The sequence below is a fragment of the Labeo rohita genome, chromosome 11 (assembly GCF_022985175.1).
Source record: "Labeo rohita strain BAU-BD-2019 chromosome 11, IGBB_LRoh.1.0, whole genome shotgun sequence".
NCBI lineage: Eukaryota > Metazoa > Chordata > Actinopteri > Cypriniformes > Cyprinidae > Labeo > Labeo rohita.
In genome coordinates this window covers 6,905,006-6,930,480 of record NC_066879.1, presented here as the reverse complement: position 1 = coordinate 6,930,480, position 25,475 = coordinate 6,905,006, and the positions used below count along the sequence as shown (strand labels likewise).

General features: G+C 33.9%; 3 protein-coding genes across 3 annotated transcripts; 2 read left to right on the top strand and 1 right to left on the bottom strand.

Moving 5' to 3' along the window:
- The first annotated feature begins 2,301 nt into the window (after positions 1–2,301).
- Positions 2,302–6,215, top strand: c11h6orf120 (chromosome 11 C6orf120 homolog). Its single transcript, XM_051121993.1, has 2 exons — positions 2,302–2,439; positions 5,089–6,215. The coding sequence occupies exon 2, from the start codon at positions 5,122–5,124 to the stop codon at positions 5,686–5,688; it is 567 nt and encodes a 188-aa protein (XP_050977950.1). The 5' UTR covers positions 2,302–2,439; positions 5,089–5,121; the 3' UTR covers positions 5,689–6,215.
- A 2,171-nt stretch (positions 6,216–8,386) lies between these two features.
- Positions 8,387–13,278, top strand: mrpl4 (mitochondrial ribosomal protein L4). The gene is given in 10 exon segments (XM_051121995.1): positions 8,387–8,484; positions 8,622–8,703; positions 9,083–9,251; positions 9,337–9,388; positions 10,131–10,248; positions 11,771–11,877; positions 12,280–12,363; positions 12,365–12,390; positions 12,934–13,007; positions 13,115–13,278. Coding segments are annotated over 10 exon segments (906 nt in total). The 5' UTR covers positions 8,387–8,436; the 3' UTR covers positions 13,261–13,278.
- Positions 13,272–23,617, bottom strand: hyls1 (HYLS1 centriolar and ciliogenesis associated). The gene is made up of 12 exons (XM_051121992.1): positions 23,509–23,617; positions 23,193–23,292; positions 21,438–21,554; positions 21,274–21,344; positions 20,943–21,187; positions 20,784–20,839; positions 14,910–15,070; positions 14,781–14,826; positions 14,626–14,689; positions 14,460–14,541; positions 13,671–13,697; positions 13,272–13,550 (listed from the first exon to the last, which is right to left on the bottom strand). The coding sequence occupies exons 2-12, from the start codon at positions 23,290–23,292 to the stop codon at positions 13,419–13,421; spliced, it is 1,101 nt and encodes a 366-aa protein (XP_050977949.1). The 5' UTR covers positions 23,509–23,617; the 3' UTR covers positions 13,272–13,418.
- Between the last annotated feature and the right edge of the window lie 1,858 nt (positions 23,618–25,475).

The following is a 25,475-nucleotide window of genomic DNA, read 5'->3' as shown; positions in this document are numbered from 1 at the left end:
AATACTTTGAAAACTTAATATTCTTGAAGTATTTAACTATTAATTATCTGTAACAATATTCATTTATTTAATTCTATTAATAATGTCTGACTGTCTACGTGCAAATACCACTGAATATTTTTTTCTTTTTTTTGTGATAAAAAATAAATAAAACAAAACTACAAGAAAGAGGCAAAATCAAAGGATAAACAAAACTACACTCTAAAAACAAATGGTGCTATATAGCACTACAAGTGGTTCTTTGGCTCGTAATCATAGGGGAACCACTTTTAGTGCTATATGGCACCTTTGTCAAGTGGTTCTATGTAGAACCATCAGATGTACCATATAGCATTTTATTACTTCAACAAAAATGGTGCTCAGTAGAAACAATCATAAGGGCTTGTATTACTACAATAGTAGTAAATATATTTACTACAATGGCAAAATGTCTTGAATCACTTTTATGCTTTTCTAAGGTCAAAAGGTCTTATGTGGGAAATATTTCCTTATGGGGGCCTTAGGGGCAAAAAGATCTTCAGGAAATACACTGTATGATAATGTTGTTTTTAATCCTTTCCCCAACTGAAGAGTTTAAGAGAGAGTTAGAGATCCTTATTCAGAGGCTTAACAGGTTCTTTGTATGGCAGTGGTGCTATATAGCACCTTAACGACCCCAAAGAACCACTGAAGAACCAGACAGGGGCTTGACCGGTTCTTTATACACTAACGGTGCTATATAGCACCACAATCACACCAAAGAACCGCTAAAGAACCACTGAAGCACCATTTTTTTTCTGTGTGTATAGGCTATTCAACAAAGCTCATCTGTCGGTCATGATGCTTCAGAAATCATTCAAATATGCTGATTTGTTGTTCAACAAACATTTTATTATTATTACTTTTATTATGATCAGTTTTTAAAACAGCTGAATACATTTTTTTCAGGATTCTCTGTTGGGGGCGGGGGGTTATAGAAATGGATTCTTTTATTTAGCATGCATGCTTTAAATTGATCAAAAGTGATTTATAATGTTACGCAAGATTTCTGTTTCAGGTAAATGCTGTTATTTCTTTTTATCAAAGAAAACTGAAAAAAATAATATTTAGCTGTTTTAAATAATAATAATAATAATGTTTTCAGAATATTAGAATGATTTCTAAAGAAACATCCTTTTCCAAAAATGTGTATGTGCATGCAAATTGTGTAACATCCAAGGTACACATTTCTAGTAAGTTGTGCAGTTAATATTCATGTTGTATTTTCAGAAAGTTTCAGAATATTTGTCCTCTCCCCAAATTTGTCACTCCCGAAAAACAGTAATATATTATTTAATAAGAAGGATTATATTGACCTTTTAAGATTTTGCTTATGTCTTCCATGTAAATATATATTTTTTATATTTTATTAAAAAGTTTTCAGAGGTAAATAAATAACAATTACATTTTTAACAATATTTCGAGTGTGATTTATGAAATTTGTTGTATTTTGAATCCAATTTGTGTTTACAAAAGACAAAAAGTTGATCATACTGATTTCATAGTTGAGGATTCATTATTTTTGTATATACATTGAATCAAGCTCTAACATCCTAGCTGATAATTCAGTATACTTTATTTTTGACAAAACATCCCTTTCATGTCATGACAGCACATTTTAAGTAGTTACTGTAATGTTTTGATAGCTACCACATCACATTACAGAGTTTTAACTTGCATAGTAAAACACTACTAAAACTAAAATACTATTTTAACTCTAATTTACTATTTTAACTTTAATGCATAACTGTACTAAAAATTTGGGGTTTTTTTTTTCACTAAATAAAGGATTATGTGTTCCCTTTTGTCATTAATGAAACAATGGTGACATGTCTTGGTCGTTATAGAAATGGATTCTTTTATTTAGCATGTATGCTTAAATTGATCAAAAGTGATTTATAATGTTACACAAGATTTCTGTTTCAGGTAAATGCTGTTCTTTCTTTTTATCAAAGAAAACTGAAAAAAATAATATTTAGCTGTTTTAAATAATAATAATAATGTTTTCAGAATATTAGAATGATTTCTAAAGAAACATGTAAAACTATATTTTAAAATGTATTCAAATAGAAAACAGTTGCTTTAAATAGTAAATATTTCACAATTGTACTGTTTTTGCTGCACTTTGGATAATTATAACAAAATAATACATATTATTTATATATTATTATTATTATTATTATCAGATTTTCTTTCTGAAACATCATAAACAATTTCACTACATTAAAGTGACGTTTCCATCGCATGCTGTGATCTGTTCTGTCCACTGCCGTCCTCCTGACCAACAGAGGGCGCGCATGAGCGTTATAATGCCATCAAGTCCCAAAACGTTCAGGAGTCAACTCAACACCTGTAACAGCAAATTCAAAACATAACGACGTCGACTGTCCTTCCCTATGGAGTATTTTTGACAATGCACCGGTAACTCAAAATAATACACATTTGTCAACATAGCGGAGGACCTGCGTTAATTACGAATAGTTGTTTTGTGTCAGAGTCATAAAAATGACTGGTCTGTTAGCCAGCTAGCTTAATAGCTTACTTATTCTTTTGTGCAAGCTTCAGGAATTAGACATAATTCTGATTTAGAAACGGAGTGTTTATTGTACATCACACTGTGCAAATTATTTTGTAGAGTATCCTATATTTCAGAAATTAGTCTTTGAAAGCTAACTGACTGGTTGTTTGCTTATTGTTAACAGCGCTGTTATATTCACATATACATTTGAATGTCATCTTTTAATTAATGCTTTCACTTCCGACTGTTTGTTTATGCAACTAAAGCTTTAGTTTCTCGGAACGAGCTACTTTAGGACTGCCTATACGCCCTGCGAAGAAGTCTTAATGCACTGTTTGGTTAAAAAATGGAGAGAACCGGTTTTCCCTGTGCACTGACAGTACATGAGCTTGACCCTTGGCTGTTCGTGTGTGGCTGCTTGAAAATAGCGACAGAGATATTTTTAACAGCCTGCTGTCAGTCCAGATGTATGGCGTGTGTCAAATGGTGTCGTTTCACAGGTTTAGATTCAGAATGCCTCTGAGGGAAAAGTGTCTTAGCCATGTCACAAGAAACGCAGACCTCCCAAATACAGCTAAACAAAGAGGTGTAGAGACAAATATGACTCAGAATTAGCTTTTAAATTTAACAAGATAATACAGAAACATGAAGTAACACACAGAATGAAAAATGACATTTTGAAGTAGATAATTACTTTGTTCCGGTGTAATCTCATATTAGGCTCAATTGTTGAAAAATCAGTGCTCTAAATGTAGATGTACATACTGTATGTATAAACAACAAGAGGTATAATAGTAAATGGAGGGTCACTTTATGTGTTTTTATTTATGTGAGGAAAAAACAGCACTAAAAGCAATACAAAATGTCATTTCATTTTTAATTTCTTGGGGAAAAAAATCTAATTTATCACTTCAAACAGTTAACTCTTGTGCTGTGCTGGAAATCTTTTACCTGGCCATTCTACAGAATTGGTTCAAGTCATAGTTTGGAAATGTCTTGGAAAAAAATAGTCTTTTTCCAAAAATGTGTATGCAAATCGTGTAACATCCAAGGTACACATTTCTAGTAAGTTGTGCAGTTAATATTCATGTTGTATTTTCAGAAAGTTTCAGAATATTTGTCCTCTCCCCAAATTTGTCACTCCCGAAAAACAGTAATATATTATTTAATAAGAAGGATTATATTGACCTTTTAAGATTTTGCTTACATCTTCCATGTGTATATATTTTTTTATATTTTATTAAAAAGATTTCAGAGGTAAATAAATAACAGTTACATTTTTAACAGTATTTTGAGTGTGATTTATGAGATTTGTTGTATTTTGAATCCAATTTGTGTTTGTAAAAGACAAAACGTTGATCATACTGGTTTCATAGTTGAGGATTCATTAGTTTGAATATACATTGAACCAAGCTCTAACATCTTAGTTGATAATTCAGTATACTTTATTTTTGACAAAACATCCTTTCACATCATGACAGCACATTTTAAGTAGTTACTGTAATGTTTTGATAGCTACCACATCAAATTACAGAATTTTAACTTGCATAGTAAAACACTACTAAAACTAAAATACTACAAGTTTGCATAACTGTACTAAAATAAAGGATTATGTGTTCCCTTTTGTCATTACTGAAACAATGGTGACATGTCTCGGTCGTGACTGTTATGTTAGTGACAGTTTATTGGATAACACTCAAAAAAACAAAGATGTCACTACGTAAACTTCACCAAATATTTCAGTAGTGACAATTTTAGATACTTTTGAACCTAGCTCAACAATGCTAATCAGCACATGGTTAGCTAGCACAGTTCTGAACAGTTGTACAGATATGAAAACTAAATGTTATAGAATAATTCCCAAAAAAAGTGTTTATTCATAGAAAAATTGTGTTGGGTACTGACATTCTTTAAAGTTACACACAGATTTTTCAACCTTTTGAACACATTTACCTTAAAATGATGGGGCATTTCTAACTTACCATGTACACTGTAAAAAATAAAAAACACAATTTGTTGAGTCAGTTTAAAATAATTTGTTACCCTGTTGCCTTAAAACGTTCTGTCAACTCAGATAAGTTTAGTCAACTTGACAAGTTGTACTAAGTAACAACTTAGATATTTGTGTTTGCTAAACTTAACAGATGGGTAAGTAAAGTAAGTTAAGTTGAATTAACTCAAATATTTAAGTTGTCACTTAGTATAATTTAACATTTCAAGCTAAATAAACTTTTTTTGAGTTGACTGAACTTAAAATTTTAAGGCAGCCAGGTAACAAATTGTTTTTACAGTGTAGCAATGAGAGAGAGAGAGAGATTATTTCCTGATCATAAATGCAGGGGTGTATTTAAAATCAGTCTCAGCCAGTGGAAACACACACTGTTTCGGTAGTGACATGAAAAATGTGGGACACTTTTTCACTTATAATATTTTTAAACTTCACCTTTTTAAAAAATCAAAAAGATAACATATTTTGAGCAACATTATTGTCCAGTTTCTTTTGAACATCAGGGTCCTGATGATACTGAAATAGTCTATTTTTGTGATTGCAGGGAGGTTCCAGATGTAGCTGGGGTCTGGCAGCAATGACCATGGTGCTGTCCTGGGGTGGTTTGTTGATATTAGCGGCCCTATCCCGGGCCCTGGGCTCTCTGCAGCATTCAGAGGAGCCTTCTGTCCCAGATGAATGGGTCCTGCTTCATGTTGTGCAAGGCCACATCGGAGCGGGAAACTACAGCTACCTGCGTCTCAACCATGAAGGACGCATTATCCTGTACATGCAAAGCCTTAAGGGAGATGCCGATCTCTACGTCTCTGACAAGACGCTGCGGCCAAACTTTGATACCTATAAGCTTCAGTCTACCACCTGTGGCCAGGATGTGGTGGTCGTCCCGGGGGATTTTATTAGGCCTGTTGGAATCGGAATCTACGGACATCCATCCTACATGGAAAGTGAGTTTGAGATGAGGGTGTTTTACGACCAGACGGCACTTACAGGAGAGGATATCGAGAAAAACTCTTATTCCTCAGATGAGACTCCCGGTCAGTCTCAACACTCTCAGGGCCCTGAGGACGTGACGGAAGAAGAGGAATCCATCCTGTGGACTATTCTAATTGGGATTCTTAAGATCATACTTGAAATTTTGTTTTGATTTTGATGTTCCAGCTGCCAAAATAACACATTTGCCACATTAAACAATTTTCTTGTTTAGATCAAATGAGCAGGTTTTTTTGTTCAGAGTAATGACTACAAATGAAGAACTACAAATGCTTTGCCTGGAGTTCTGTTCAAATCTTGAGTTGCACCATCACTGCTTTATAGAGAATCTGTATGTTTCGTCCAAAATTTGAATATGCAAATTATAAATTTGTTTGTCAAATTACATGTCATATCAACACAATTGATTGCACTTGATATGTCAAACAAAAGTTCTTTTCTGATATTTTATTGGAGTTAAAAAAAAAAATCAGTTGCGTGGTGCATTTGTTTGTCTTTTACTGACCTGGGGATGTGAATTCTAAGTTTTAATCTGCACTATGCAATCACACAAATCACCTTGTGACTGAGGTCATACGGTTGTGCCTAATGTGAAGAAGAATCTGTTGACTAATAAGCAGCAAAGAATCTTCTGCGCCTGTAGTTGTAAGATACAAATAAAACCACTTATTTTTGAAAATTGCTCTGTGTCCAGCATTACTTAGAACTGTGTTCAGCTTTTTGTTGTGCGCATAATAAGGTGGAGTTTCATTACCAAAAGAAAAAAAAGAAGTAAAAAAGAGTCAGCTAGATAAAAATGGTAATTTAGGCATTTTGACAGTGAAGCTTATAATGCTTTGTAATGTTGAATGGTATTCCATAAATACCTAATTAAATACAGCTGTATTTCTGGATAAGTCATATCATCTTCTAACCTTTTTAGTATTAGCTTTTCTTGTTTGTTTTTTTCTTTTTTTTAAATGTATGTAATTTTGGAGATAGTAGTACATTTACAATAATGTACCTCTATATATGTAAATCTTAATGACACATAGCCTATTTTAAATTTAATAAGAATAAAAGTAATATTGATGTAAAAAATAATGAGTACAAACATGATGTTACGAACAGTGTTGTGGGTAACATAAGTAATCTGAGTTACGTAATCATATTACTTTTTTCAAGTAACTAGCGGAGCTGGGTATTACAAATTGCAATCTGTTACTGATTCCAAAATACATGACAAAAAGTGATAGTAACGTTATCCAGTACATTACACATTTTAGGTAATATGATCAGACTACTTTAAGTTTACTTTTGACCCCACATTGATTTAAACAGGGTAATATTGTACCGTATTGACATGATACAAAGAGTAAGAAAATATTTTCCATTTGTTGTTATTAACAACATGAAGTGCATTAAATATTATATTACGTCAAGGAACTGCAGGGGGTTTAAAAGTTTAATGAAAAACTAATAATTCATTAAATCATTAACAGTAAATTAAAATACATATTTTAAAATCAAAACAAAACACTTACTAAAAAAATAATACTTTATTTGTTTACCTGCATGTCATGTGATCATAACCAAAGTCAGAGAACCAGTGAACATGCAAATGTAATAATTATTAAAATATTTACTTTGAAATCTCAGGGGCATTTTAAGAAAATAAATTATGTGAAAGAGAATCAGATGATAAAAAAGTTTCTGAATTTGTGCATTTTAATGTGTCTCAAAGACATGTTTAAAAAATTACATGGTTAAAGTGATAATTCAAATAAAAATGATTGTGTTCATCAGTAGTTGATACAGTTTTGAAACACTTCTTAAACCTGAAATGATTTCTGTAAATCAGTGGTCAAATGCTGTGTCGCCACCTGACCAATGACTGATCTTTGTGTGAATCTCCACAAAACTTGACTATTTTAGAAAGGAAAATTTAAAAGATGAAAAAGAGGAATTAGGGAGAATCAATAAATTATGTGTAAATAATATGTAATTATGTATTCCATAAAAAAAGTAACTGTAGTCTGTGTGTATGTTTAAATGTAATTTAATCTAATTACAAGTACTTAATTTTTGGAATCTGATTACATAATCCAGATTACATGCAATCAGTTTCTACCCAGATCTGGTAACTAGTAATGCATCAATTTTTAATTTACAAGAAAATATCTTTTAATTTACAACATGCTCAACAGGTTCTAAATGTTCAACATGCGTTTTGACTGAGGTTGATTGAGAAGAAAGTATCCTATTCCTAGAATCCTAGAAAGCATCTTATTCCTTATGCAATCCAGAATGGCAGCACATCTGAAAGGTTTGGTTTTTTTCCACTTCATTCAGCTTGAGGAAATAAAGAGAACTCAAGCCCAGACCAGAAGACAACACGAAAACACGAAAGTAACCTAATACATTACTTTCCATAAAAAGTAACTAAATAATGCAGTTCGTTACTTTTTAGGGAGTAACGCAAAATTGTGTATTACCTTTAAAAGTAACTTTCCCCAACAACTGTATGAATGAATAAAAAATGAGTTATTTTATGTTTTTTTTTTCGAATATATATTATCTTTATATATTTTTACACATGTAACGTCACAACAGCATGACATTTCACATACATAGTGCTGATCCATATAAGCAGTACTTTTAAAACACCTTATATATATGAACACAGCAGGTATCAGTTATAATAACAATCCACAAGAATAAAAGAAAACCGAGAAATAGGGTACACCACTCTATTTTTATATATTGCAAATAATTCAGGAGACAAAACACCGCTTACGTCATATGCGAGCGACGGAAGCGTGTGCACAGAGCACACCATCACGACCTTCTGACAGGGAAAGCAAATATGTAAAAAGCTGAAAATATAACGGTTGTGTTCTCAGTGTTTATTTTATTTAGCATCATGTTTCGTGCTACGTTAGCGATATGTGGAAGAACTGTTGTTAAAAGGGTAAGTGGGCGCACTGATTTGCATTGGTTTTTATATTGCTGTGGGTAATAACCATGTATTATAAACGCGTGTGAATATTATGCAGATGGTTGTTCTGGAACACATTGACGAATTAACTTGTTTTTTTCTCAAACCAGTTCATCTCATCTGTCTCTGGAGAAAGTGCCCTTCCATCAAATTTGAGACTCCCGTCAAATCTCATTGGAGTCGCGCCACAAAGTAAGCAAATTGCTTATTTAATAATTGTATTTAATGTATTACTCACTGTTACTAAACCGATTTTGGCTTCATCCACTTTTCTACTTACATCCATAAGGCAAAAGTATATCTGCAGTATACCATAGTTACAAAACTGCAGCCACAGTAAAACTGTTAACTTTCTATTGTGATGTACAAAGTTATTCAAATGACATATGGAGTGCAAGGAGAGCTTATATTAATTTAATTTTCTTTTTACAGTAATAATAACTTGCGTGTTTAAAGAAATTTGACAGGAGCTTTGATTTCCATGGTCATTTTTTGTTCATTGTAAATGGAACTGCAACAAAGTCATTTGTGATGTATAAGTGATCTAAACATGCCTGAACTCTTGTTTCAGAGAGGGCTTCTCCATCCGGCTCTGATCTTCCAGTGCTGCGCAGATGTGAGGCTGATATCCCAGCTCACCTGGCACCTGCTCAGACGTGGCTTGAGACTTTGGGAAGTCATGACAGTGAACCCCTTGGTGTGGTTGACCTACACCCTGATGTCTTCTCAGTACCTGTCAGGTAAGCCATTTAGTTCTATGAAGGATTTCTAGGCTGGAGATATGCAAACATATTGATATATGTTTTTTTTGTTTTCTGTTAATAGGCTGGACATTCTTCATGCTGTAGAGGTCTGGCAACGTAATTTCAAACGAATAGTAAGTAACTGTGAGATGTACATTATGCTTTCTGGCATTAACATGGCTCTTGTAATGTGTATCAAAGGAATAGTTTATCCAAAAATGAAAGTTTGCTTAATAGTTACTTACCCTCAGGGCATGTAAGATGTAGGTGAGTTGAAGAAATTTAGCATTACACCATTTACTCACCAATGGATCCTCTGCAGTGAATGGGTGTTGTCATAATGAGAGTCCAAAAAGCTGATAAAAACATCATCATAATCCACAAGTAATCCACACAACTCCAGTACATCAGTTAATGTTTTGTGAAGTGAAAAGCTGCGTGTTTGTAAGAAATGAATCCATTGAGACATTTTAAAACTCAAACCGTTGCACACCGCTAAACATTTTTTCATTGGAGGAAGCACTATTTCAAAAAATGGAAGTGATGGTTAAAATAAAACATTTATGTCAAACAGCTTTTCACAAGATGGACTTATGTGGATTATTGTGATGTTTTTATCAGCTTTCATTCTGACGGCACCCATTCACTGCAAAGGGATCCATTGTCGTACATGTGATATAATGCTAAATTTCTCCAAATCTGTTCTGAAGAAGAAACAAACTCATCTTGGATGGCCTGAGGATGAGTACATTTTCAGCTAGTTTTCATTTTTGGCTGAATTATTTCTTTAAGATACCATTCCAATCATGTTCTATAAACTTTAGTCATATTTAATCATTGCATATGATGGTGATATGTAAAATCTGATTACTTTAGAGCCATGCAAAAGTCAAATCAAGAGCTGAAGTCAGCGGTGGAGGCAGGAAACCTTGGAAACAAAAAGGAAGCGGCCGGGCACGACATGGAAGCATTCGTTCTCCACTGTGGAGAGGAGGTAAGATAAAGTCTGTTCATTTAAAAGGATAGTTTTAAATTCTGTCATTAATTACTCACCCTCATGTCATTCCAAACCTGTAAGGCCTTCGTTCATCTTTAGACCACAAATTAAGATATTTTTGCTGAAATCCGAGAGCTTTCTGACACGTTCAAGACCCAAGTAGTAAGGACATTGCATGCATTGTGGTACTCTTCAGAATGCGCAGCGAAGACTGACAAGGGAGAGAAGAAATTGTTGAATAAAGTAATTACTTCTGGGGTTTTTTGGCACACAAAACGTGTTCTCGTAGCTCCATAAAATTAAGGTTGAACCACTTATGTTTTTTGATGTGATTTTAACAGTGTCTTTACTACCTTTCTGGGCCTTGAACATGGTAGTTGCGTTGCTGTCTATGCAGGGTCAGAAAGCTCTCGGATTTCATCAATAATATTTTACTTTGTTTTCCGAAGATGAACAAAGTTCTTACAGGTTTGAAATGACATGAAGGTAAGTAATTAAAAGAGAAGTCCACTTCCAAAACGAAGATTCACATATAATGTACTCCCTTGTCATCAAAGATGTTCATATCTTTCTTTCTTAAGTCGTAAAGAAATAGTTTTTTGAGGAAAACATTTCAGGATTTTTCTCCATATAATGGACTGATATGGTGCCCCGATTTTGAACTTCCAAAATGCAGTTTAAATGCGGTTTCAAACGATCCCAGATGCAGTTGTAAACAATCCCAGCCAAAGAAGAAAGGTTCTTATCTAGCGAAACAGTTGGTTATTTTATTAAAAAAATAAAATTTAAATACTTTTTATTCTCGGACGCTCGTCTTGCCTTGCTCTCCTTGAACTGCTCTCCTTGAACTATTCTGGTTCAAGACCGTTAGGGTATGTCGAAAAACTCCAATCGTATTTTTTCCCTCAACTTCAAAAATAATTTCAGAATCATCATTGCTGCAGAAATACCGTCTTTTTAAAGTGAACATGCAAAGCCCAGATCAAACACCCTTAACAAAAAAGGTAAAACAGCGATATAGGATGATTTTGAAGTTGAGGGAGAACATGAGATGGAAGTTTTTCAACATATCCTAACTGTCATGAACCAGAAAAAAAACAGGTAGAGTAAGACAAGATGAGCGTTTGACACTAAAAAGTATATAAATTGTATTATTTTTATGAAAATAACTGATCGTTTCGCTAGATAAGACCCTTTTTTCTCGGCTGGGATCGTTTACAACCGCATTTGGGATCGTTTGAAGCCGCATTTAAACTGCATTTTAGAAGTTCAAAATCGGGGCACCATATCAGTCCATTATATGGAAAAAAAAAATGCTGAAATATTTTCATCAAAAAACATAATTTCAAGGGCGTTCACATTATATGTGAATCTTTTTGTAAGTGGACTTGCACTTTAATGAGAGAATTTTCGTTTTTGAGTGAACTATACCTTTAAGCTTCATCTTAAACACACAGATGTATAAAGCTATTGCTGCACTCACAGAATCACTAAACAAATGCTCTGCTTTCTCGTTTAGGAGGAGTAGCTCATGGTCCACGGGGACCAACCAGCTATTATTACATGTTACCCATGAAGGTGCGAGTACAAGGGCTGAAAATTGCCTTAACTGCCAAACTGGCTCAGGTGAGGGGAAGTGCACTAGAAAATATTAATACACTTATATTTTTATATTTAAATTTTATTAAAATTTTAGTTGTGCCTGTTATGCATGTTTAGGTTTTTTTTGTAATATTTATATTTTTATATAGCTTTATTTTTATTTCTGGTTTTAGCTTAAGTAATTTTAGGGCTTTCTTTTTTTCAGCTTGGATATCATGGTATCATTTCTACTTTTTTGTTTAGTTTTTTTTTTTTTCAGCTTTTTTATTTCAGCTTTATTTGAATTAACTGAATTTTTTTTTTATATATAGTTTAGTGGACAATAACAACACTGATACCCTTCTCTGTAAGGACGACAAACTGGTTTAGTTCATAAATATTATGTTAAATGAAATGTAAACTAAATGGTAGTCATTATTTCTCCAGGATTACCTTCATATTGTGGACTCATTGGAGATTCCCACTCCAGACCCCCACTACCTCCTGGACCTGGTCAAACACAGGCAGTGGGGGGGATTCAGTCCTCATTGTTGACGTGTAAGTATGCAAAAGTGGATGTATATGTCATTGCCAACCTGATATACATGTTTCCTTAAAGCGTTAGTTCAGAAAAAATGAAAATTCTGTCAATAATTTCTCACCCTCATGTTGTTCCAAACCTGTAAGACCTTTGTTCTCCTCTTCAGAACAGAAATAAGACATTATTGATGAAATCCGAGAACTTTCTGACTCTGAATGTGCAGCGAAAACTGACACGGAAAAGAAAAAATTGTAGAATAAAGTCTTTATTTTTGTTTTCTTTGCGCACAAAAAGTATTCTTGTAGCGTCATAACATTACAGTTGAACCACTGATGTCACATGGACTATTGTATCAATGTCCTTACTAGCTTCTGGGCCTTGAACATGTCAGTTGTGTTGTTGCTTATGCAGGGTCAGAAAGCTCTTGGATTTCATCAGAAATATCGTGTTCTGAAGATAAACAAAGGTCTTACGGGTTTATGAGTAATTCATGACAGAATTGTCGTTTTTTGGGTGAGCTATCGCTCTAAGTAATTTCTTCTTTTTTTAATGTATTTTAGAAGTGATGAATTCCCTCAGAACATTCTTAAGGCAACCGAAGAGCTGAAAACAGTGAATATCATTCCAGCCATAGGTAAACAAACTGACCACACCAAAAGCTGAAAGCACTCTTGACCAAACATAACGCATTGATACTTCAAAGATCCTTTGTGGTCGTAATACGTTGTTTTAATTTTACAGGTCTAAACGTCCACAGCATGTTGAAACACGAAAGTCTGGTTCTCACTCTGGAGGCTGTAAAATTTCTCGAAAAGAAACTGATTTGGCACGATGTGCGCTATACACCCCTGTATCCCTTTAAACTCCCATACAGTGACCTGCCATGAACACAGCACACTTCAGAGTATTAAAATGTTTATTTAATAAAAAACAATGATCTTGATGTCTCATTTCACATGTACCATGAAGTAAAAATTGTCAATATCATGAATAAATAACATTAAGCATATATAAAAGATAAGGCATAAGTGGAACATTGTCTGTGTCAGGGATAGGAGATTTTTGTTGGGATAATGCCATGAGCTAAATCATGTCGGATCTCCCATCTTAGTGCAGAACGCTTCTTCTCTGTTGGAACCACGTAAGTGTTGGGGATGTACGTCTTCTGAGGTCTCGGCTATGGAGACAAGAAAAAGCACTCAGAATAAGAGAATATAGGCAATTCTTAAAAAAAAAAAAAAAAAATATATATATATATATAAAATATAAAAATATATAAATATAAAGGGTAACGTACTGGTGGAGGCTGATACATAAGTTGTTCCTGAGGATAAAAACAAAATGTTTTTTAAATAAAAGAAATTAAAATAAAATCATATATACACTACCAGTCAAAAGTTTTTGGACAGTAACATTTTTAATAATTTTTTTTTAATGAAGTCTCTTCTGCTTAACAAGCCTGCATTTATCTGAAGTACAGCAAAAACAGTAATATTTTACAATTTTATTACTTAACTACTGTCTATTTGAATATTTAAAAATGTAATTTATTCCTGTAATTTCAAAGCTGGATTCTTAGCAGCTTTACTCTAGTCACGTGATCCTTCAGAAATCATTCTGATATTCTGATTTACTGCTCAAAAAACACTTTTTATGTTGAAAACAGCGGAGTAGAATATTTTCAGGTTTCTTTGATAAACAGACAGTTCAGAAGAACAGCATTTACCTGAAATAGAAAAGTTTTGTAATATTATAAATGTTTATCATCACTTTTGATCAATTCAAAGCATCCTTTCTAAATAAAATTATTAATTTATATATTTTCTATACTGTTTTAAATATTGATAATAATAAAAATGTTTCTTAAACAGCGAATTAGCATATTAGAATGATTTATGAAGGATCATGTGACACTAAAGACTGGGGTAATGATGCTGAAAATGTAGCTTTGATTACGGGAATAAATTACGTTCTAAAATAAAATAATATATAAAGAATAAGAAAATACACATAAGAGACTTCTTAAAAATCTTACTGTCCAAAAACTTTTGACCACTTCTAAAAAAAATAAATAAATAAATGATACCCTGATGGCCCAGTGCAGATCCCTCCTGCTCTTCTCTCCTGGAGGTTTGAACGTCTCCCAGTCCTGCTTATACTGTAAATACCTGATAAAAGAACCAAAGGCATTATAATCAGAGTTTTTATTTATTTATTTAGTTTATGTATATTAATACTGAAGAATGCCATACTTCGCAACTGGATCAGTTTTCTTCAAGTTCCTTGTGTGAGGATGATCAAAAACTGGCCGTATAACTGTGAAGAGAATTGGATTGTGTAAATGCATGCTAACAGATAGAAAGAAACACAGGCATCAGCTGAAATTAGACATGAAAATAGGCCTTACATGATTTTGGACGGGGTCGGATATCACTCTCACTGTGTGATCGTGCCTGTTGAATGGACAAAATGAAGTTTAAAACTCAAAACTGTTTAAGACTTATAGGTGTAAATGTGTTTGTGTGTGTGCACTGACCATGCCTTTGATGTATTCTTGGAAAGCACTCGGTGATTCCTCTGTCACAGAGCTGGATCTGTCAGTATAGCTTCCCATTTCTTCACTTTCCGAGTCATAATGCACACGAGATGCACCGATCCGCATATGGTCCAAACGCTCCTCCAGCTCACTAACTGTACCTACAAAACATGAGTCTATGATTACACATCCCAAACATACAAAATCTATAATGACATTTATAATAATCTCTAGTTCAGACTTTATCTAAAAAACATTCAAACAAACAAACAACCAAAAAAATTTACTAACCCCAAGCTTTTTAACAGTAGTGTTAACAGATTTTTTTTTTATTAAAGGGAACCCCTGGTATTAAGACTTGTATGGCTTAATATAACATAAATTATGTCTCTTCCTGAAATATGTAGTAGAGAACTCATCATTTTATACATATTTTAGACTAAGAAGGGCACCATTATTTTGTTTATGTTAAGTGGTTGCAGCTGGTGAGCTACTGGCACGGCCGGTTGCTATTTTTACCACAGCACAATTCGGAAAATAAAATACTGATACGATGACCACAGCCACTGAAAGAGCTTACAGGGAGTGGATACCAGCATAGGCTTGAACCAAATGCCATACCAATGATTTTTCCCCACAAGGACTCTAAACGCCCCCAGAAATCGAGTGAAATCCACACTGAGAAACTCCTTCAGTGGCCACGGCGTCATGACAAGTGTCTACATGTTTACATCCTGCCAGAATGGCATCTAGTGTTTCTTGTCTCTGCCATTTGTAAAGCTCTTTCAGTAGCTGTGGTCTACTAAAAGCCTCAAAGGCGTCAGGGCTAAAGTGGAGACAACAAATATGCAGGTCTTCTCTTGTTGCCCAAAAGCCACACAAAGTGGTCATCATGTCAGCATTTTATTCTCCGAGTTGTGTTGCGGTAAAAAAAAGCAACAGGTAACGCCAGTAGCTCATTGAGTGCAACAATTTGATGTCATCAAAATAATGGTTAAAGGAGAAGTCCACTTCCAGAACAAACATTTACAGGTAATGTACTCACTCCCTTGTCATTCAAGATGTTTGTCTTTTTTTCTTCAGCCGTAAAGAAATTATGTTTTTTTGAGGAAAACATTTCAGGACTTTTCTCCATATAATGGACTGATATGGTGCCCCGATTTTGAACTTCCAAAATGCAGTTTAAATGCGGCTTCAAACAATCCCAGATGCGGTTGTACACAATCCCAGCCAAGGAAGAAGGGTCTTATCTAGCGAAACAATCGGTTATTTTCATTAAAAAAAAAAAAAGCAATTTAAATACTTTTTAATCTCAAACACTCATCTTGTCTTGCTCTCCCTGATCTCTGTGTATTCTGGATCAAGACAGTTAGGGTATGTTGAAAAACTCCAATCATATTTTCTCCCTCAACTTCAAAAATCATTTCAAAATCATCCTCTGCATCACTGCAGAAGTACCGACCCAGTCTTTGCAAAGTGAACATGCAAAGAAGATCAAACACCCTCGACAAAAAAATATAAGGCGATATAAGGCGATTTTGAACTTGAGGGAGAACATGAGATGGGAATTTTTCGACATACCCTAACTGTCATGAACCGGAAAAAAAAACAGGCAGAGTAAGACAAGACGAGCATTTGACATTAAAAGTATATAAATTGTATCATTTTTTTTTTTAAAAAATTAACCGCTAGATAAGACCCTTCTTCCTCGGCAGGGATCGTTTGAAGCCGCATTTAAACTGCATTTTAGAAGTTCAAAATCGGGGCACCATAGCAGTCCATTATATGGAGAAAAATGCTGAAATGTTTCCCTCGAAAAAACAATTTCTTTATGGCTGAAGAAAGAAAGACATGAACATCTTGGATGACAAGGTGTGAGTAACATGATCTGTAAATTTTTGTTCTGGAAGTGGACTTTTCCTTTAATAATATTTTCTTGGGTTTTCTACTACGTATTTCAGTAAGAGACATCATTTATGATTTACTTTTTAAACAGTTTAACACACCAAGGCAGCCAGTATAAGCTCTGACTCTCTTCTCCTTCCTCCCCTTCTTGCTGTCATCATATCCATCATCATATTGTTCCTCCTCAGGTCTCCTTTGAACTCTGCCCCTCCTGTGCCTCAAATTAAAGGGGTGGTCAAGATTGTCCACCTCCCAACCATCACTGAAGTACACAGAGCCTCCATCTTGAGTTCTTGAGTCGTTCTCCGTGGGACTCTGGTGGTGGCTGGTTTGATGGTCTTGGCTCGGGATGTCAGGAGACTGATGGCCATCACCCTCAGATCCATCATGGCTTTGATCACTACAGACGATTACATGATTACCATCTGGCAATTCTCCAGAAGCTCGTCCATCAGTTGTTTCTAATGCTTGATTGTTTCTGAACCACGCCAGACTGCTGTCATCCTCATAATCACGAGCATCTAGGATTGATTCATTCTCCTCTTCCAATCCTCCCAAAGTACAATCATCTCTATAATCCACTTCCTCTGGCTCTCCATCTTTAGGTGAATCTGGTCTGTACGTGCCATAACCAGAAGTTAAAATGCTTGCCGCAGGGCTGCCCAGACTTTCGTAAAAATCCTCAACATAGACGTCTCTAATGTCTTCCTTCTGCTGTACATCATCACGCTCTTGTTCCTTAGTAGGTATCATGTTACAATTCTCTTCCTCTTCTTTTTGCGAATGGCCACTGGCTATTGTAACATAGTCATCATCACTTGCCCATGACTTCCCATCCTGGTCACGATCTTTCTTGTCCTCAACAGGTTCACTGAAAAACCACTCTCTCTCCTCATCTTCCTCACTGCCTCCTTTAGATACTTCCTCATCCTCTTCATCTGAATTGTGTTGTTTTTCCTCCTCCGTCCCATTTTCATGTTCTTCTGCTCCAAGCCTTTTCTCCTCCAGATCCTCATCGCTGAAGACATATTTTCTTTTATCCTCCTCTTTTTCATCACTCTTTCCAAGTTCTATCTCTTTATATTTATTCATAAAACATTGCCTCTCCTCTTCCTTTTCACTGTCAAGGTCTTGGTCTGTACTATCTTGTGTGAAAGAGTCTCTTTGCTCCTCATTATCTCTTTGTTCCTCGTCATTATTTCTGTCTTCCTCAAGTTCTTTCCTCAAGTTCTTTCTCTCGCTTTCAGAGATGCTTACTTTGTTCATGAACGATTTGCTATCATCTTTTCCCTTAGTGCCTTTACCATTTTTGGGTATACGACATATATTATCTCCTTCCTCGTCTTCCTTCTCCTCCTCGTCTTCTTCTTCCCATGAAAAATGACTGTTTTCCTCACCACTTCCACCTTCTTTGGCAAGACTGTTTTTCTTTTCTTCACTTTCTGAGTCCTCTTTTAAAAAAGACTCCTCTTTACTCTCCTCCACACTCACCTGATCTTTCTCGCACTCTGGAACATCAATTTTGACTTTTGACTCCTCACTTTCCTCACTGCTTTCTCCACTGACAGAGCTTTCTTTTTCCTCCTCACTATACTTTTCATCTTCACTGATATCCTTTTCCTCCTCACTCACTTCTGACTCTTTTCCTTCCTCTGGATTTTCTTCCTCCTTTTTGTCCTCTTCACTTGCTTTCTCCTTTTCTTCCTCTTCACTTTCCTCTGCTTCATTTTGTTCTTCTTCCTCTTCGAGCTCTTTTCCTTTATTCTCCTCCTCACTTTCTTTTAGTTCCTCCTCTTCTTGCTTTTCATTCTCTTTCTGTTGTTCACACAGGTCTTCTTTCTCATCTCGACTTCCACCTGAATCGTCTTCACTTTCTTCCTCTTCACTCTCTTGTCCTTTTCCCTCCTGCTCTTCACTTTCTTCCTCCTCCTCTTCAAGCTGTTTTTCCTCATCTTCGCTTTCCTCCTCCTTCTCACTTTCCTCTTTCTCTACATTCTCCATTTCTTCTGATTCATTTTGTTCTTCTTCCTCTTCAAGCTCTTTTCCTTTTTCCTCCTCCTCACTTTCTGTTATTTCCTCCTCTTCTTCATTTTCGTTCCCTTTCTGTTGTTCGCACACCTTTTCTTTCTCATCTCGACTTCCTTCTTCCTCCTCTTCACTTTCTTCTTCCTCCTCTTCACTTTCTTCTTCCTCCTCTTCACTTTCTTCTTCCTCCTCCTCACTTTCTACTTCCACCTCTGCACTTTCTTTTTCCACATCTTCACTTTCTTCTTCCTCTGCTTCACTTTCTTTTTCCACATCTTCACTGTCTTCTTCCTCTGCTTCACTTTCTTTTTCCACATCTTCACTTTCTTCTTCCTCTGCTTCACTTTCTTTTTCCACATCTTTACTTTCTTCCTCCTCCACTTCAAGCTGTTTTTCCTCATCTCCACTTTCTTCCTCTTCCTTTTGCCTTGTTCTTATTACCTCTGTGCTTTTTTCATTTTCATCATCTAGGAAACATTTTCTTTCTACTTCATGGTTTTCTTCACCTGCCTGTAAATATTTCTCCTTCTCCAACTCACTCCCTTGAAGCATCTCCATCTTCTTTTCATCAATTATGCTTTCTTTGACATCCATACTGTCTTCCTCAGGCTTTCTCTCATTCGCTCTGTTTTCTTTCTTAACATAGTCCCTATTTTCCCCCTCACTTTCGTGATCTGTCCAGAAGGAGGAGGACAGAGATCCTTCATCGTCCTTGCTTTCATTTTCCCAGCGGCTGTCAAAAGCTTTATACATCCTGAGGTAGATGGACAGGTCTCTCCTTTAGCCCACAGTAAGAAAATGAACTTCACTTCTGAGCCAAAGCAGATGGCTGAGAGGGAGGGGGACTGTAACTAAGAAGATTACTGGTAAGAACTTAACTGGGTTTATGCAGCTAATTGCGCCACCTGATGTATAGGAGGTTTCACTGCATGTAAAGTCTGCAATGTTTGGAAAAAAAAAAAAAAAAAAAAACTACCATACTACTTTTTTAGGATAAAATATAAAAGTGCCTCTATAAAAATATTATGCGGCACAAATGTTCAGTTTAATTTTACACTTTAACACACATACACTGCCATTCAAAAGTTTGGGATCAGTAAGATTTTTTAAGTTTTTTAAATAAGTCTCTTATGCTCATTAAAGTTCCATTTATTCAATCAAAAATACAGGAAAAAAGTAATGTTATGAAATATTATTGCAATTTAAAATAACAGTTTTCTATTTTAATATAATTTAAAATATAATTTATTTCTGTGATGCAAAGCTGAATTTTCATCAGTCATTACTCCAGTCTTCAGTGTCACACGATCCTGCAAAAATCAGTCTAAAATGCAGATTTATTATGAAAACAGCTGTGCTACTTCATATTTTTTTCAGGATTTTTTTATGAATAAAAAGTTTAAAAGAACAGCATTTATTCAAAATAAAAATCTTTTCTAACAATACAAGTCTTTACTATCACTTTTTTATCAATTTAACACATCCTTGCTAAATAAAAGTATTCATTTTTTTCAAACAAAGAAAGAAAAAAAAATTACTGACCTTAAACTTTGAACAGTAGTGTATATTGTTACAAAAAAAAATTATTTTAAATAAATGCTGTTCTTTTTAACATTTTATTCATCAAAAAATCCTAAAGAAAAAAACAGTATCACAGGTTCCAAAAAAAAATGTAATTAAATTAAGCAGCACATCTGTTTCTAACACTCATAATAAATCAGCATGTTAGTATGATTTCTGAAGGATTATGTGACACTGAAGCCTGAAATAATGATGCTGAAAATTCAGCTTTACATCACAGGAATAAATTCTATTTTAAAGTATATTAAAACAGAAAACCACTATTTTAAATTGCAATAATATTTCACAATATTGATGTTTTTTCTGCATTTTTAATCTAAATCCATTCTCAACAATGCCATGAAACATAACCACAGGACTTACCAGAATCTTCACTATGCGTGGACTCATCACAGACTTGAGACCGACCTTGATGCTTCCTGTAAAATGAGATATCAAAATGTTTATTGCAAATCTATTGCATGGATGATGATGTTGTACTCATCAACTATCGAATCAAAAAAAATTAATTTGTGTACCTACCTTAACACCTTCCTTTTAATCACAGGTTTCAAATGAACCTGATGTTCTCTGTCAGGACTAGTTGTCTCACTACCATCCAAAACTGAGTGAAAAATTTCTGAAGGTCCTTCCTCTGTCTCCAGCCTGTTGGGTGCTGTGGAGGGCCGATCCGGTCTGTGAGCAACCGTGTGCCGAGAATACGAATCATAGTAGCGATTCATACCATGATCTCCATAATCATCCTCATTAAATGTGGAGGAGAAAATCTAGGTATGGAAAATATAGAAAACATACATTTTGTGTGCACAGTCACAAAATTATGATACATTTTTAGGTGCATAAAAACTCATACCTCTCTCTGTTGCCCTGCTGAGCTGTTGAAGAGAACATAGTTACAACTAGGCCCGATGTTGTTCAGTTGAACTAAGGGAGAAACAAATTTAGCAGTGGGTTGGTTAAGTGTGTGCTTAACAGTCACATGAAAGTGCACAGCATGAAGCAGAAGTGACCGCTTACCCTTTTCTTTAATAAGTGCAGGTGGACTTTTGCTGGAGCTGCTGTGAGATGTTGGAGAAGTCCACTCACTGGAGCTGTGACTCTTTGACTTTTCATGACGAATCAGCTGATCTAGATCTGATGGAGATTTATAACATGACAGCACTATTTTAAGACAAAATATGTTATATAACATGAAAATAAGATACAAAAACATACACTGATGAGCAGTGTTGGGGAGTAACTAGTTACATGTAACAGAATTATGTAATTTAATTACAAAATAAATGTAATTGTAATTAGTTACAGTTACTGAGAAAAAATGTGTAATTAAATTACAGTTACTTTTGAAAAATGCCAGTAATTACAAAAGGGATTACATCTGAATTTTTTCACACACCCACCCCCACTTACAGATTCAATTGACTTCTTTCATAAATTGCATTGACTGCTCTAAAAGGACACAGAATAGGACACATGCTTATTCGATAACTGTTTTATTTCCTATTTGGGTTTATGCATATACTTTATTTTTTAAGATTAATTGTTTTTTTCCAAGGCATTGTTAGATGCTAGTGTTTTCTGGCATAACTATGCAAATGTTTGATTTCAAACCCAGTATCATAGCTATTAAACTATTTCTTGTTATGATTTCGAATCTGTATTTAACCTCAGGCCAATAGCCTCGTGGTTAGTGTGCCGACATATAGCGCAGCTACGCTCATGGCGACCTGAGTTTGATTCCCGTTTAAAGGTCCTTTGCTGATCCTGCTCCGCTCTTTCCTGTCATCTCTCTACTGTCCTATCACAATAAAAGGCATAAAAAAGTTAAAAAAAAAAAAAAAAAAGTCTGAATTTGTGGTGGCTGTGCTTTAAATTAAATTATTACACGGCTCTGTGGAATGCTTGATTCTGATTGGTCAGTCATGACATTCCAAGGTATGTTATTCCCTGATAACATAAGTCAGTGCTATATGCTTGATAGTTTTTCTTGGTGGAACCTTTGTGTTTGGTTAGCTAATAAAATATTAAACTCAATTCAATATTATGCGTACAGTTTCTTAATTCTGTCATCCTGGTATCGTGGACTCGCTCTATTGTTTCATACAAACGCAGCTGCTGCCATTTCTTTTTTTTTTTTTTGTACACTGTAATGGATTATAAGATAGCTAACAAACTAACACTACTACTTAATTATTTATGTGATGAAATGTTGTGTAAGAAAACTGGTATGACTGCACCGTATCCCTAAAATGTCTGGTTTGAACTTGCCGTTTGCTAGCAACCGATTTTTCCATGGAAGCCTTGTGTTAAAATATTTCAACTTAGATCAGTGTTTCGTGTCTAATTATTTTGACACGAAACATCTAAATAATCTATCAAGCAGCTGTGTAATAAGTGAGATAATGTGCATCCAGTTAGTTGTTATCGCAAAATAAAGATGTATATCATCCCTTACTTATTATAATTTTAATTCAAGTGATAAAGGATTTTGAAAGTCTGACAGTAATCAGTGTTGAGTGCTACTGTAAGATTAACTCTGCCTGGTTTAAAATGTTTCAAAATGATTAACAGTTGAAAACATTAGAAATTTAGAAAAGTAATCAAAGAGTAATTAAAAGTAATAAGTTACATTACTTTAATAAAGTAAATGAAAAGTTACACTACTTATTACATTTTAAATCAAGTAACTTGTAATCTGTAACCTATTACATTTCCAAAGTAACCCTCCCAACACTGCTGATGAGACTGAAATTGTTCAAAATATTATCCCACCTCTCTTGAATTCCCGCAGTCTTTCTTTGGGAATATTTTTGTATCCAAGTGCAGCCAACTGCTGCTGGATCTCCTCTTCAGAAAAGTCTAGACTCTCCATCTTTTATGAACAAAATAAACATACTCGATATTAGTCAAATACGTCGTATTTTCTCAAGGGAAAACGTCTATGTGCTGAGTGTAAACAAAGCTCAACAAAATATTTCTTTACACTCCCTCACTGGAAGCAGCGCTCATAGTATAAAAATAAGAAGGCTGTTGTGGCAACATATAAAAGAAAGCATACGATAATTTTTTTTCTTCTGTTTTTACGTACCTTTAAATGGTTAGAATTGTTAGCTGTTGTCTTTAGTACCAAGACAACGGCGGCGGTTCCGTTTTCAAAATACAAAGACGCTAGAGTAAGAATGCTCGTCAATGACAGATTAAAGCGCCCTCTGGTGTATGGGAGACCCTGGCATGACTTTATACTTTATTAACTACAATAATATATACACTACCGTTCAAAAGTTTGGGGTCAGTAAGACTTGTAATAGTCTTTAAAGAAGTCTGTTATGCTCATCAAGGCTGCATTTATTTGATTAAAAATATAGAAAAACAGTAATATTGCAAAATGTTTTTACAATATAAAATAATGTTTTTTATTTTAACATACTTTAAAATAGAATTTATTCCTGTGATGAAAAGCTGAATTTTTATCAGCTGTTACTCCAGTCTTAAGTGTGAAATCAGAAATCATTCTAATATGCGGATTTATTATTAGAATGATCAATGTTGGATAATATCAACAGTTGTGCTGCCAAATATTTTTTGGAACCTGTGATTTTTTTTTTTTTTTTCAGGATTCTTTCATGAATAACAAGTTTAAAAAGTACAGTGTTTATTCAAAATATAAATATTTTATAACAATGTAATTTATTTATTATTAACTTTTAAGAAACTTTTAATTATTAACTTAATACATCCTTGGTGAATAAAAGTATTAATTTCTTAAAAAAAAAAAAAAAAGAAAGAAACAATAAAAATGTACTGACCCCAAACTTTTGAACGGTAGTGTATATATATATATATATATATATATAATTTATTTATTAATTTATTTATCTTATTTTATTTTAGTTCTTTATCTGATATTTATTTATTGATTGATCATCAAAACTTACATTACCAGTCAAAAGCTTTTGTTGTTTTTTTAAAGAAGTCTCTTCTGCTCAGCAAGTCTGCATTTATTTGATCCAAACAGTAACATTTTGAAATAGTTTTACTATTCAAAATAATTGTTTTCTTTTTGAATATCTTTTAAAATGGAATTCATTCCAGTGATTTCAAAGCTGAATTTTTAGCATCATTACTCCAGTCACATGGTCCTTCAGAAATTATTGTAATATTCTGATTTGCTGCTCAAAAAAAAAAAAAAAAAAAAAAAAAAAAAACTTTATTATTATTATTATGTTGAAAACAGCTGAGTAGAACTTTTTCTGATTTCTTTGATCTGAAATATAAATCTTTTGTGGCATGTCTTTATCATCACTTCTGATCAATCTAAAGCATCCTTGTTAAATAAAAGTATTAATTTCTATAATTCTATAATTTCTATAATCTCTAATTGGTGAATTTCTTTCACCAAAAAATGAATAAATAAATAAATAAATAAATAAATAAAAATGATACTGACTCCAAGCTTTTGAATGTTATTGTGTATAATGTTACAAAAGCTTTTTATTTCAGATAAATGTTGATCTTTGGATCATCAAAGAATCCTTAAAAATGTACTCAACTGTTTTAAGAATTGATAATAAATAAATAAATAAAATGTTGAACAGCAAATTAGCATATTAGAATGATTTCTGAAGAATCATGTGACACTGAAGACTGGAGTAATGATGCAAAAAAATTAGTTTTGATCACAGAAATAAATTATATGTTAACATACATTCAAATATGTTATTGTAAAAATATTTCACAATATTACTGATTTTGCTGTATTTTGGATCAAATAAATGCAGGCATGGTGAGCAGAAGACACTTTCTTAAAAACATTTAAAATCTTACTGTTTAAAAACTTTTGACTGGTAGTGTAAAAAAAAACAGAAATCATTATTTTTTATTTTTATTTAATTATTTAATTAATTAAATTATTTATTTATTGGCGTAGACTTTTTTTTATTTAATTTTGGTACGAAGCTGTATCTTTAAAAACACTGACAGCCTGGCATAACAATTTTTTTATTAATACTGAATCGTTTTAAATATAAACCTAGAGTGATAGGATGTATTGTTTAC

Coding starts and splice junctions, on each gene's coding strand:
- hyls1 (XM_051121992.1), bottom strand. CDS start 23,292: ATGGAGAGTCTAGACTTTTCTGAAGAGGAGATCCAGCAGCAGTTGGCT. Junction 13,698..14,459: donor ATCTGCACTGGGCCATCAGG/GTATCATTTATT, acceptor TTTTATCCTCAG/GAACAACTTATGTATCAGCC. Junction 13,551..13,670: donor TTATGTATCAGCCTCCACCA/GTACGTTACCCT, acceptor TTGTCTCCATAG/CCGAGACCTCAGAAGACGTA.
- c11h6orf120 (XM_051121993.1), top strand. CDS start 5,122: ATGACCATGGTGCTGTCCTGGGGTGGTTTGTTGATATTAGCGGCCCTA.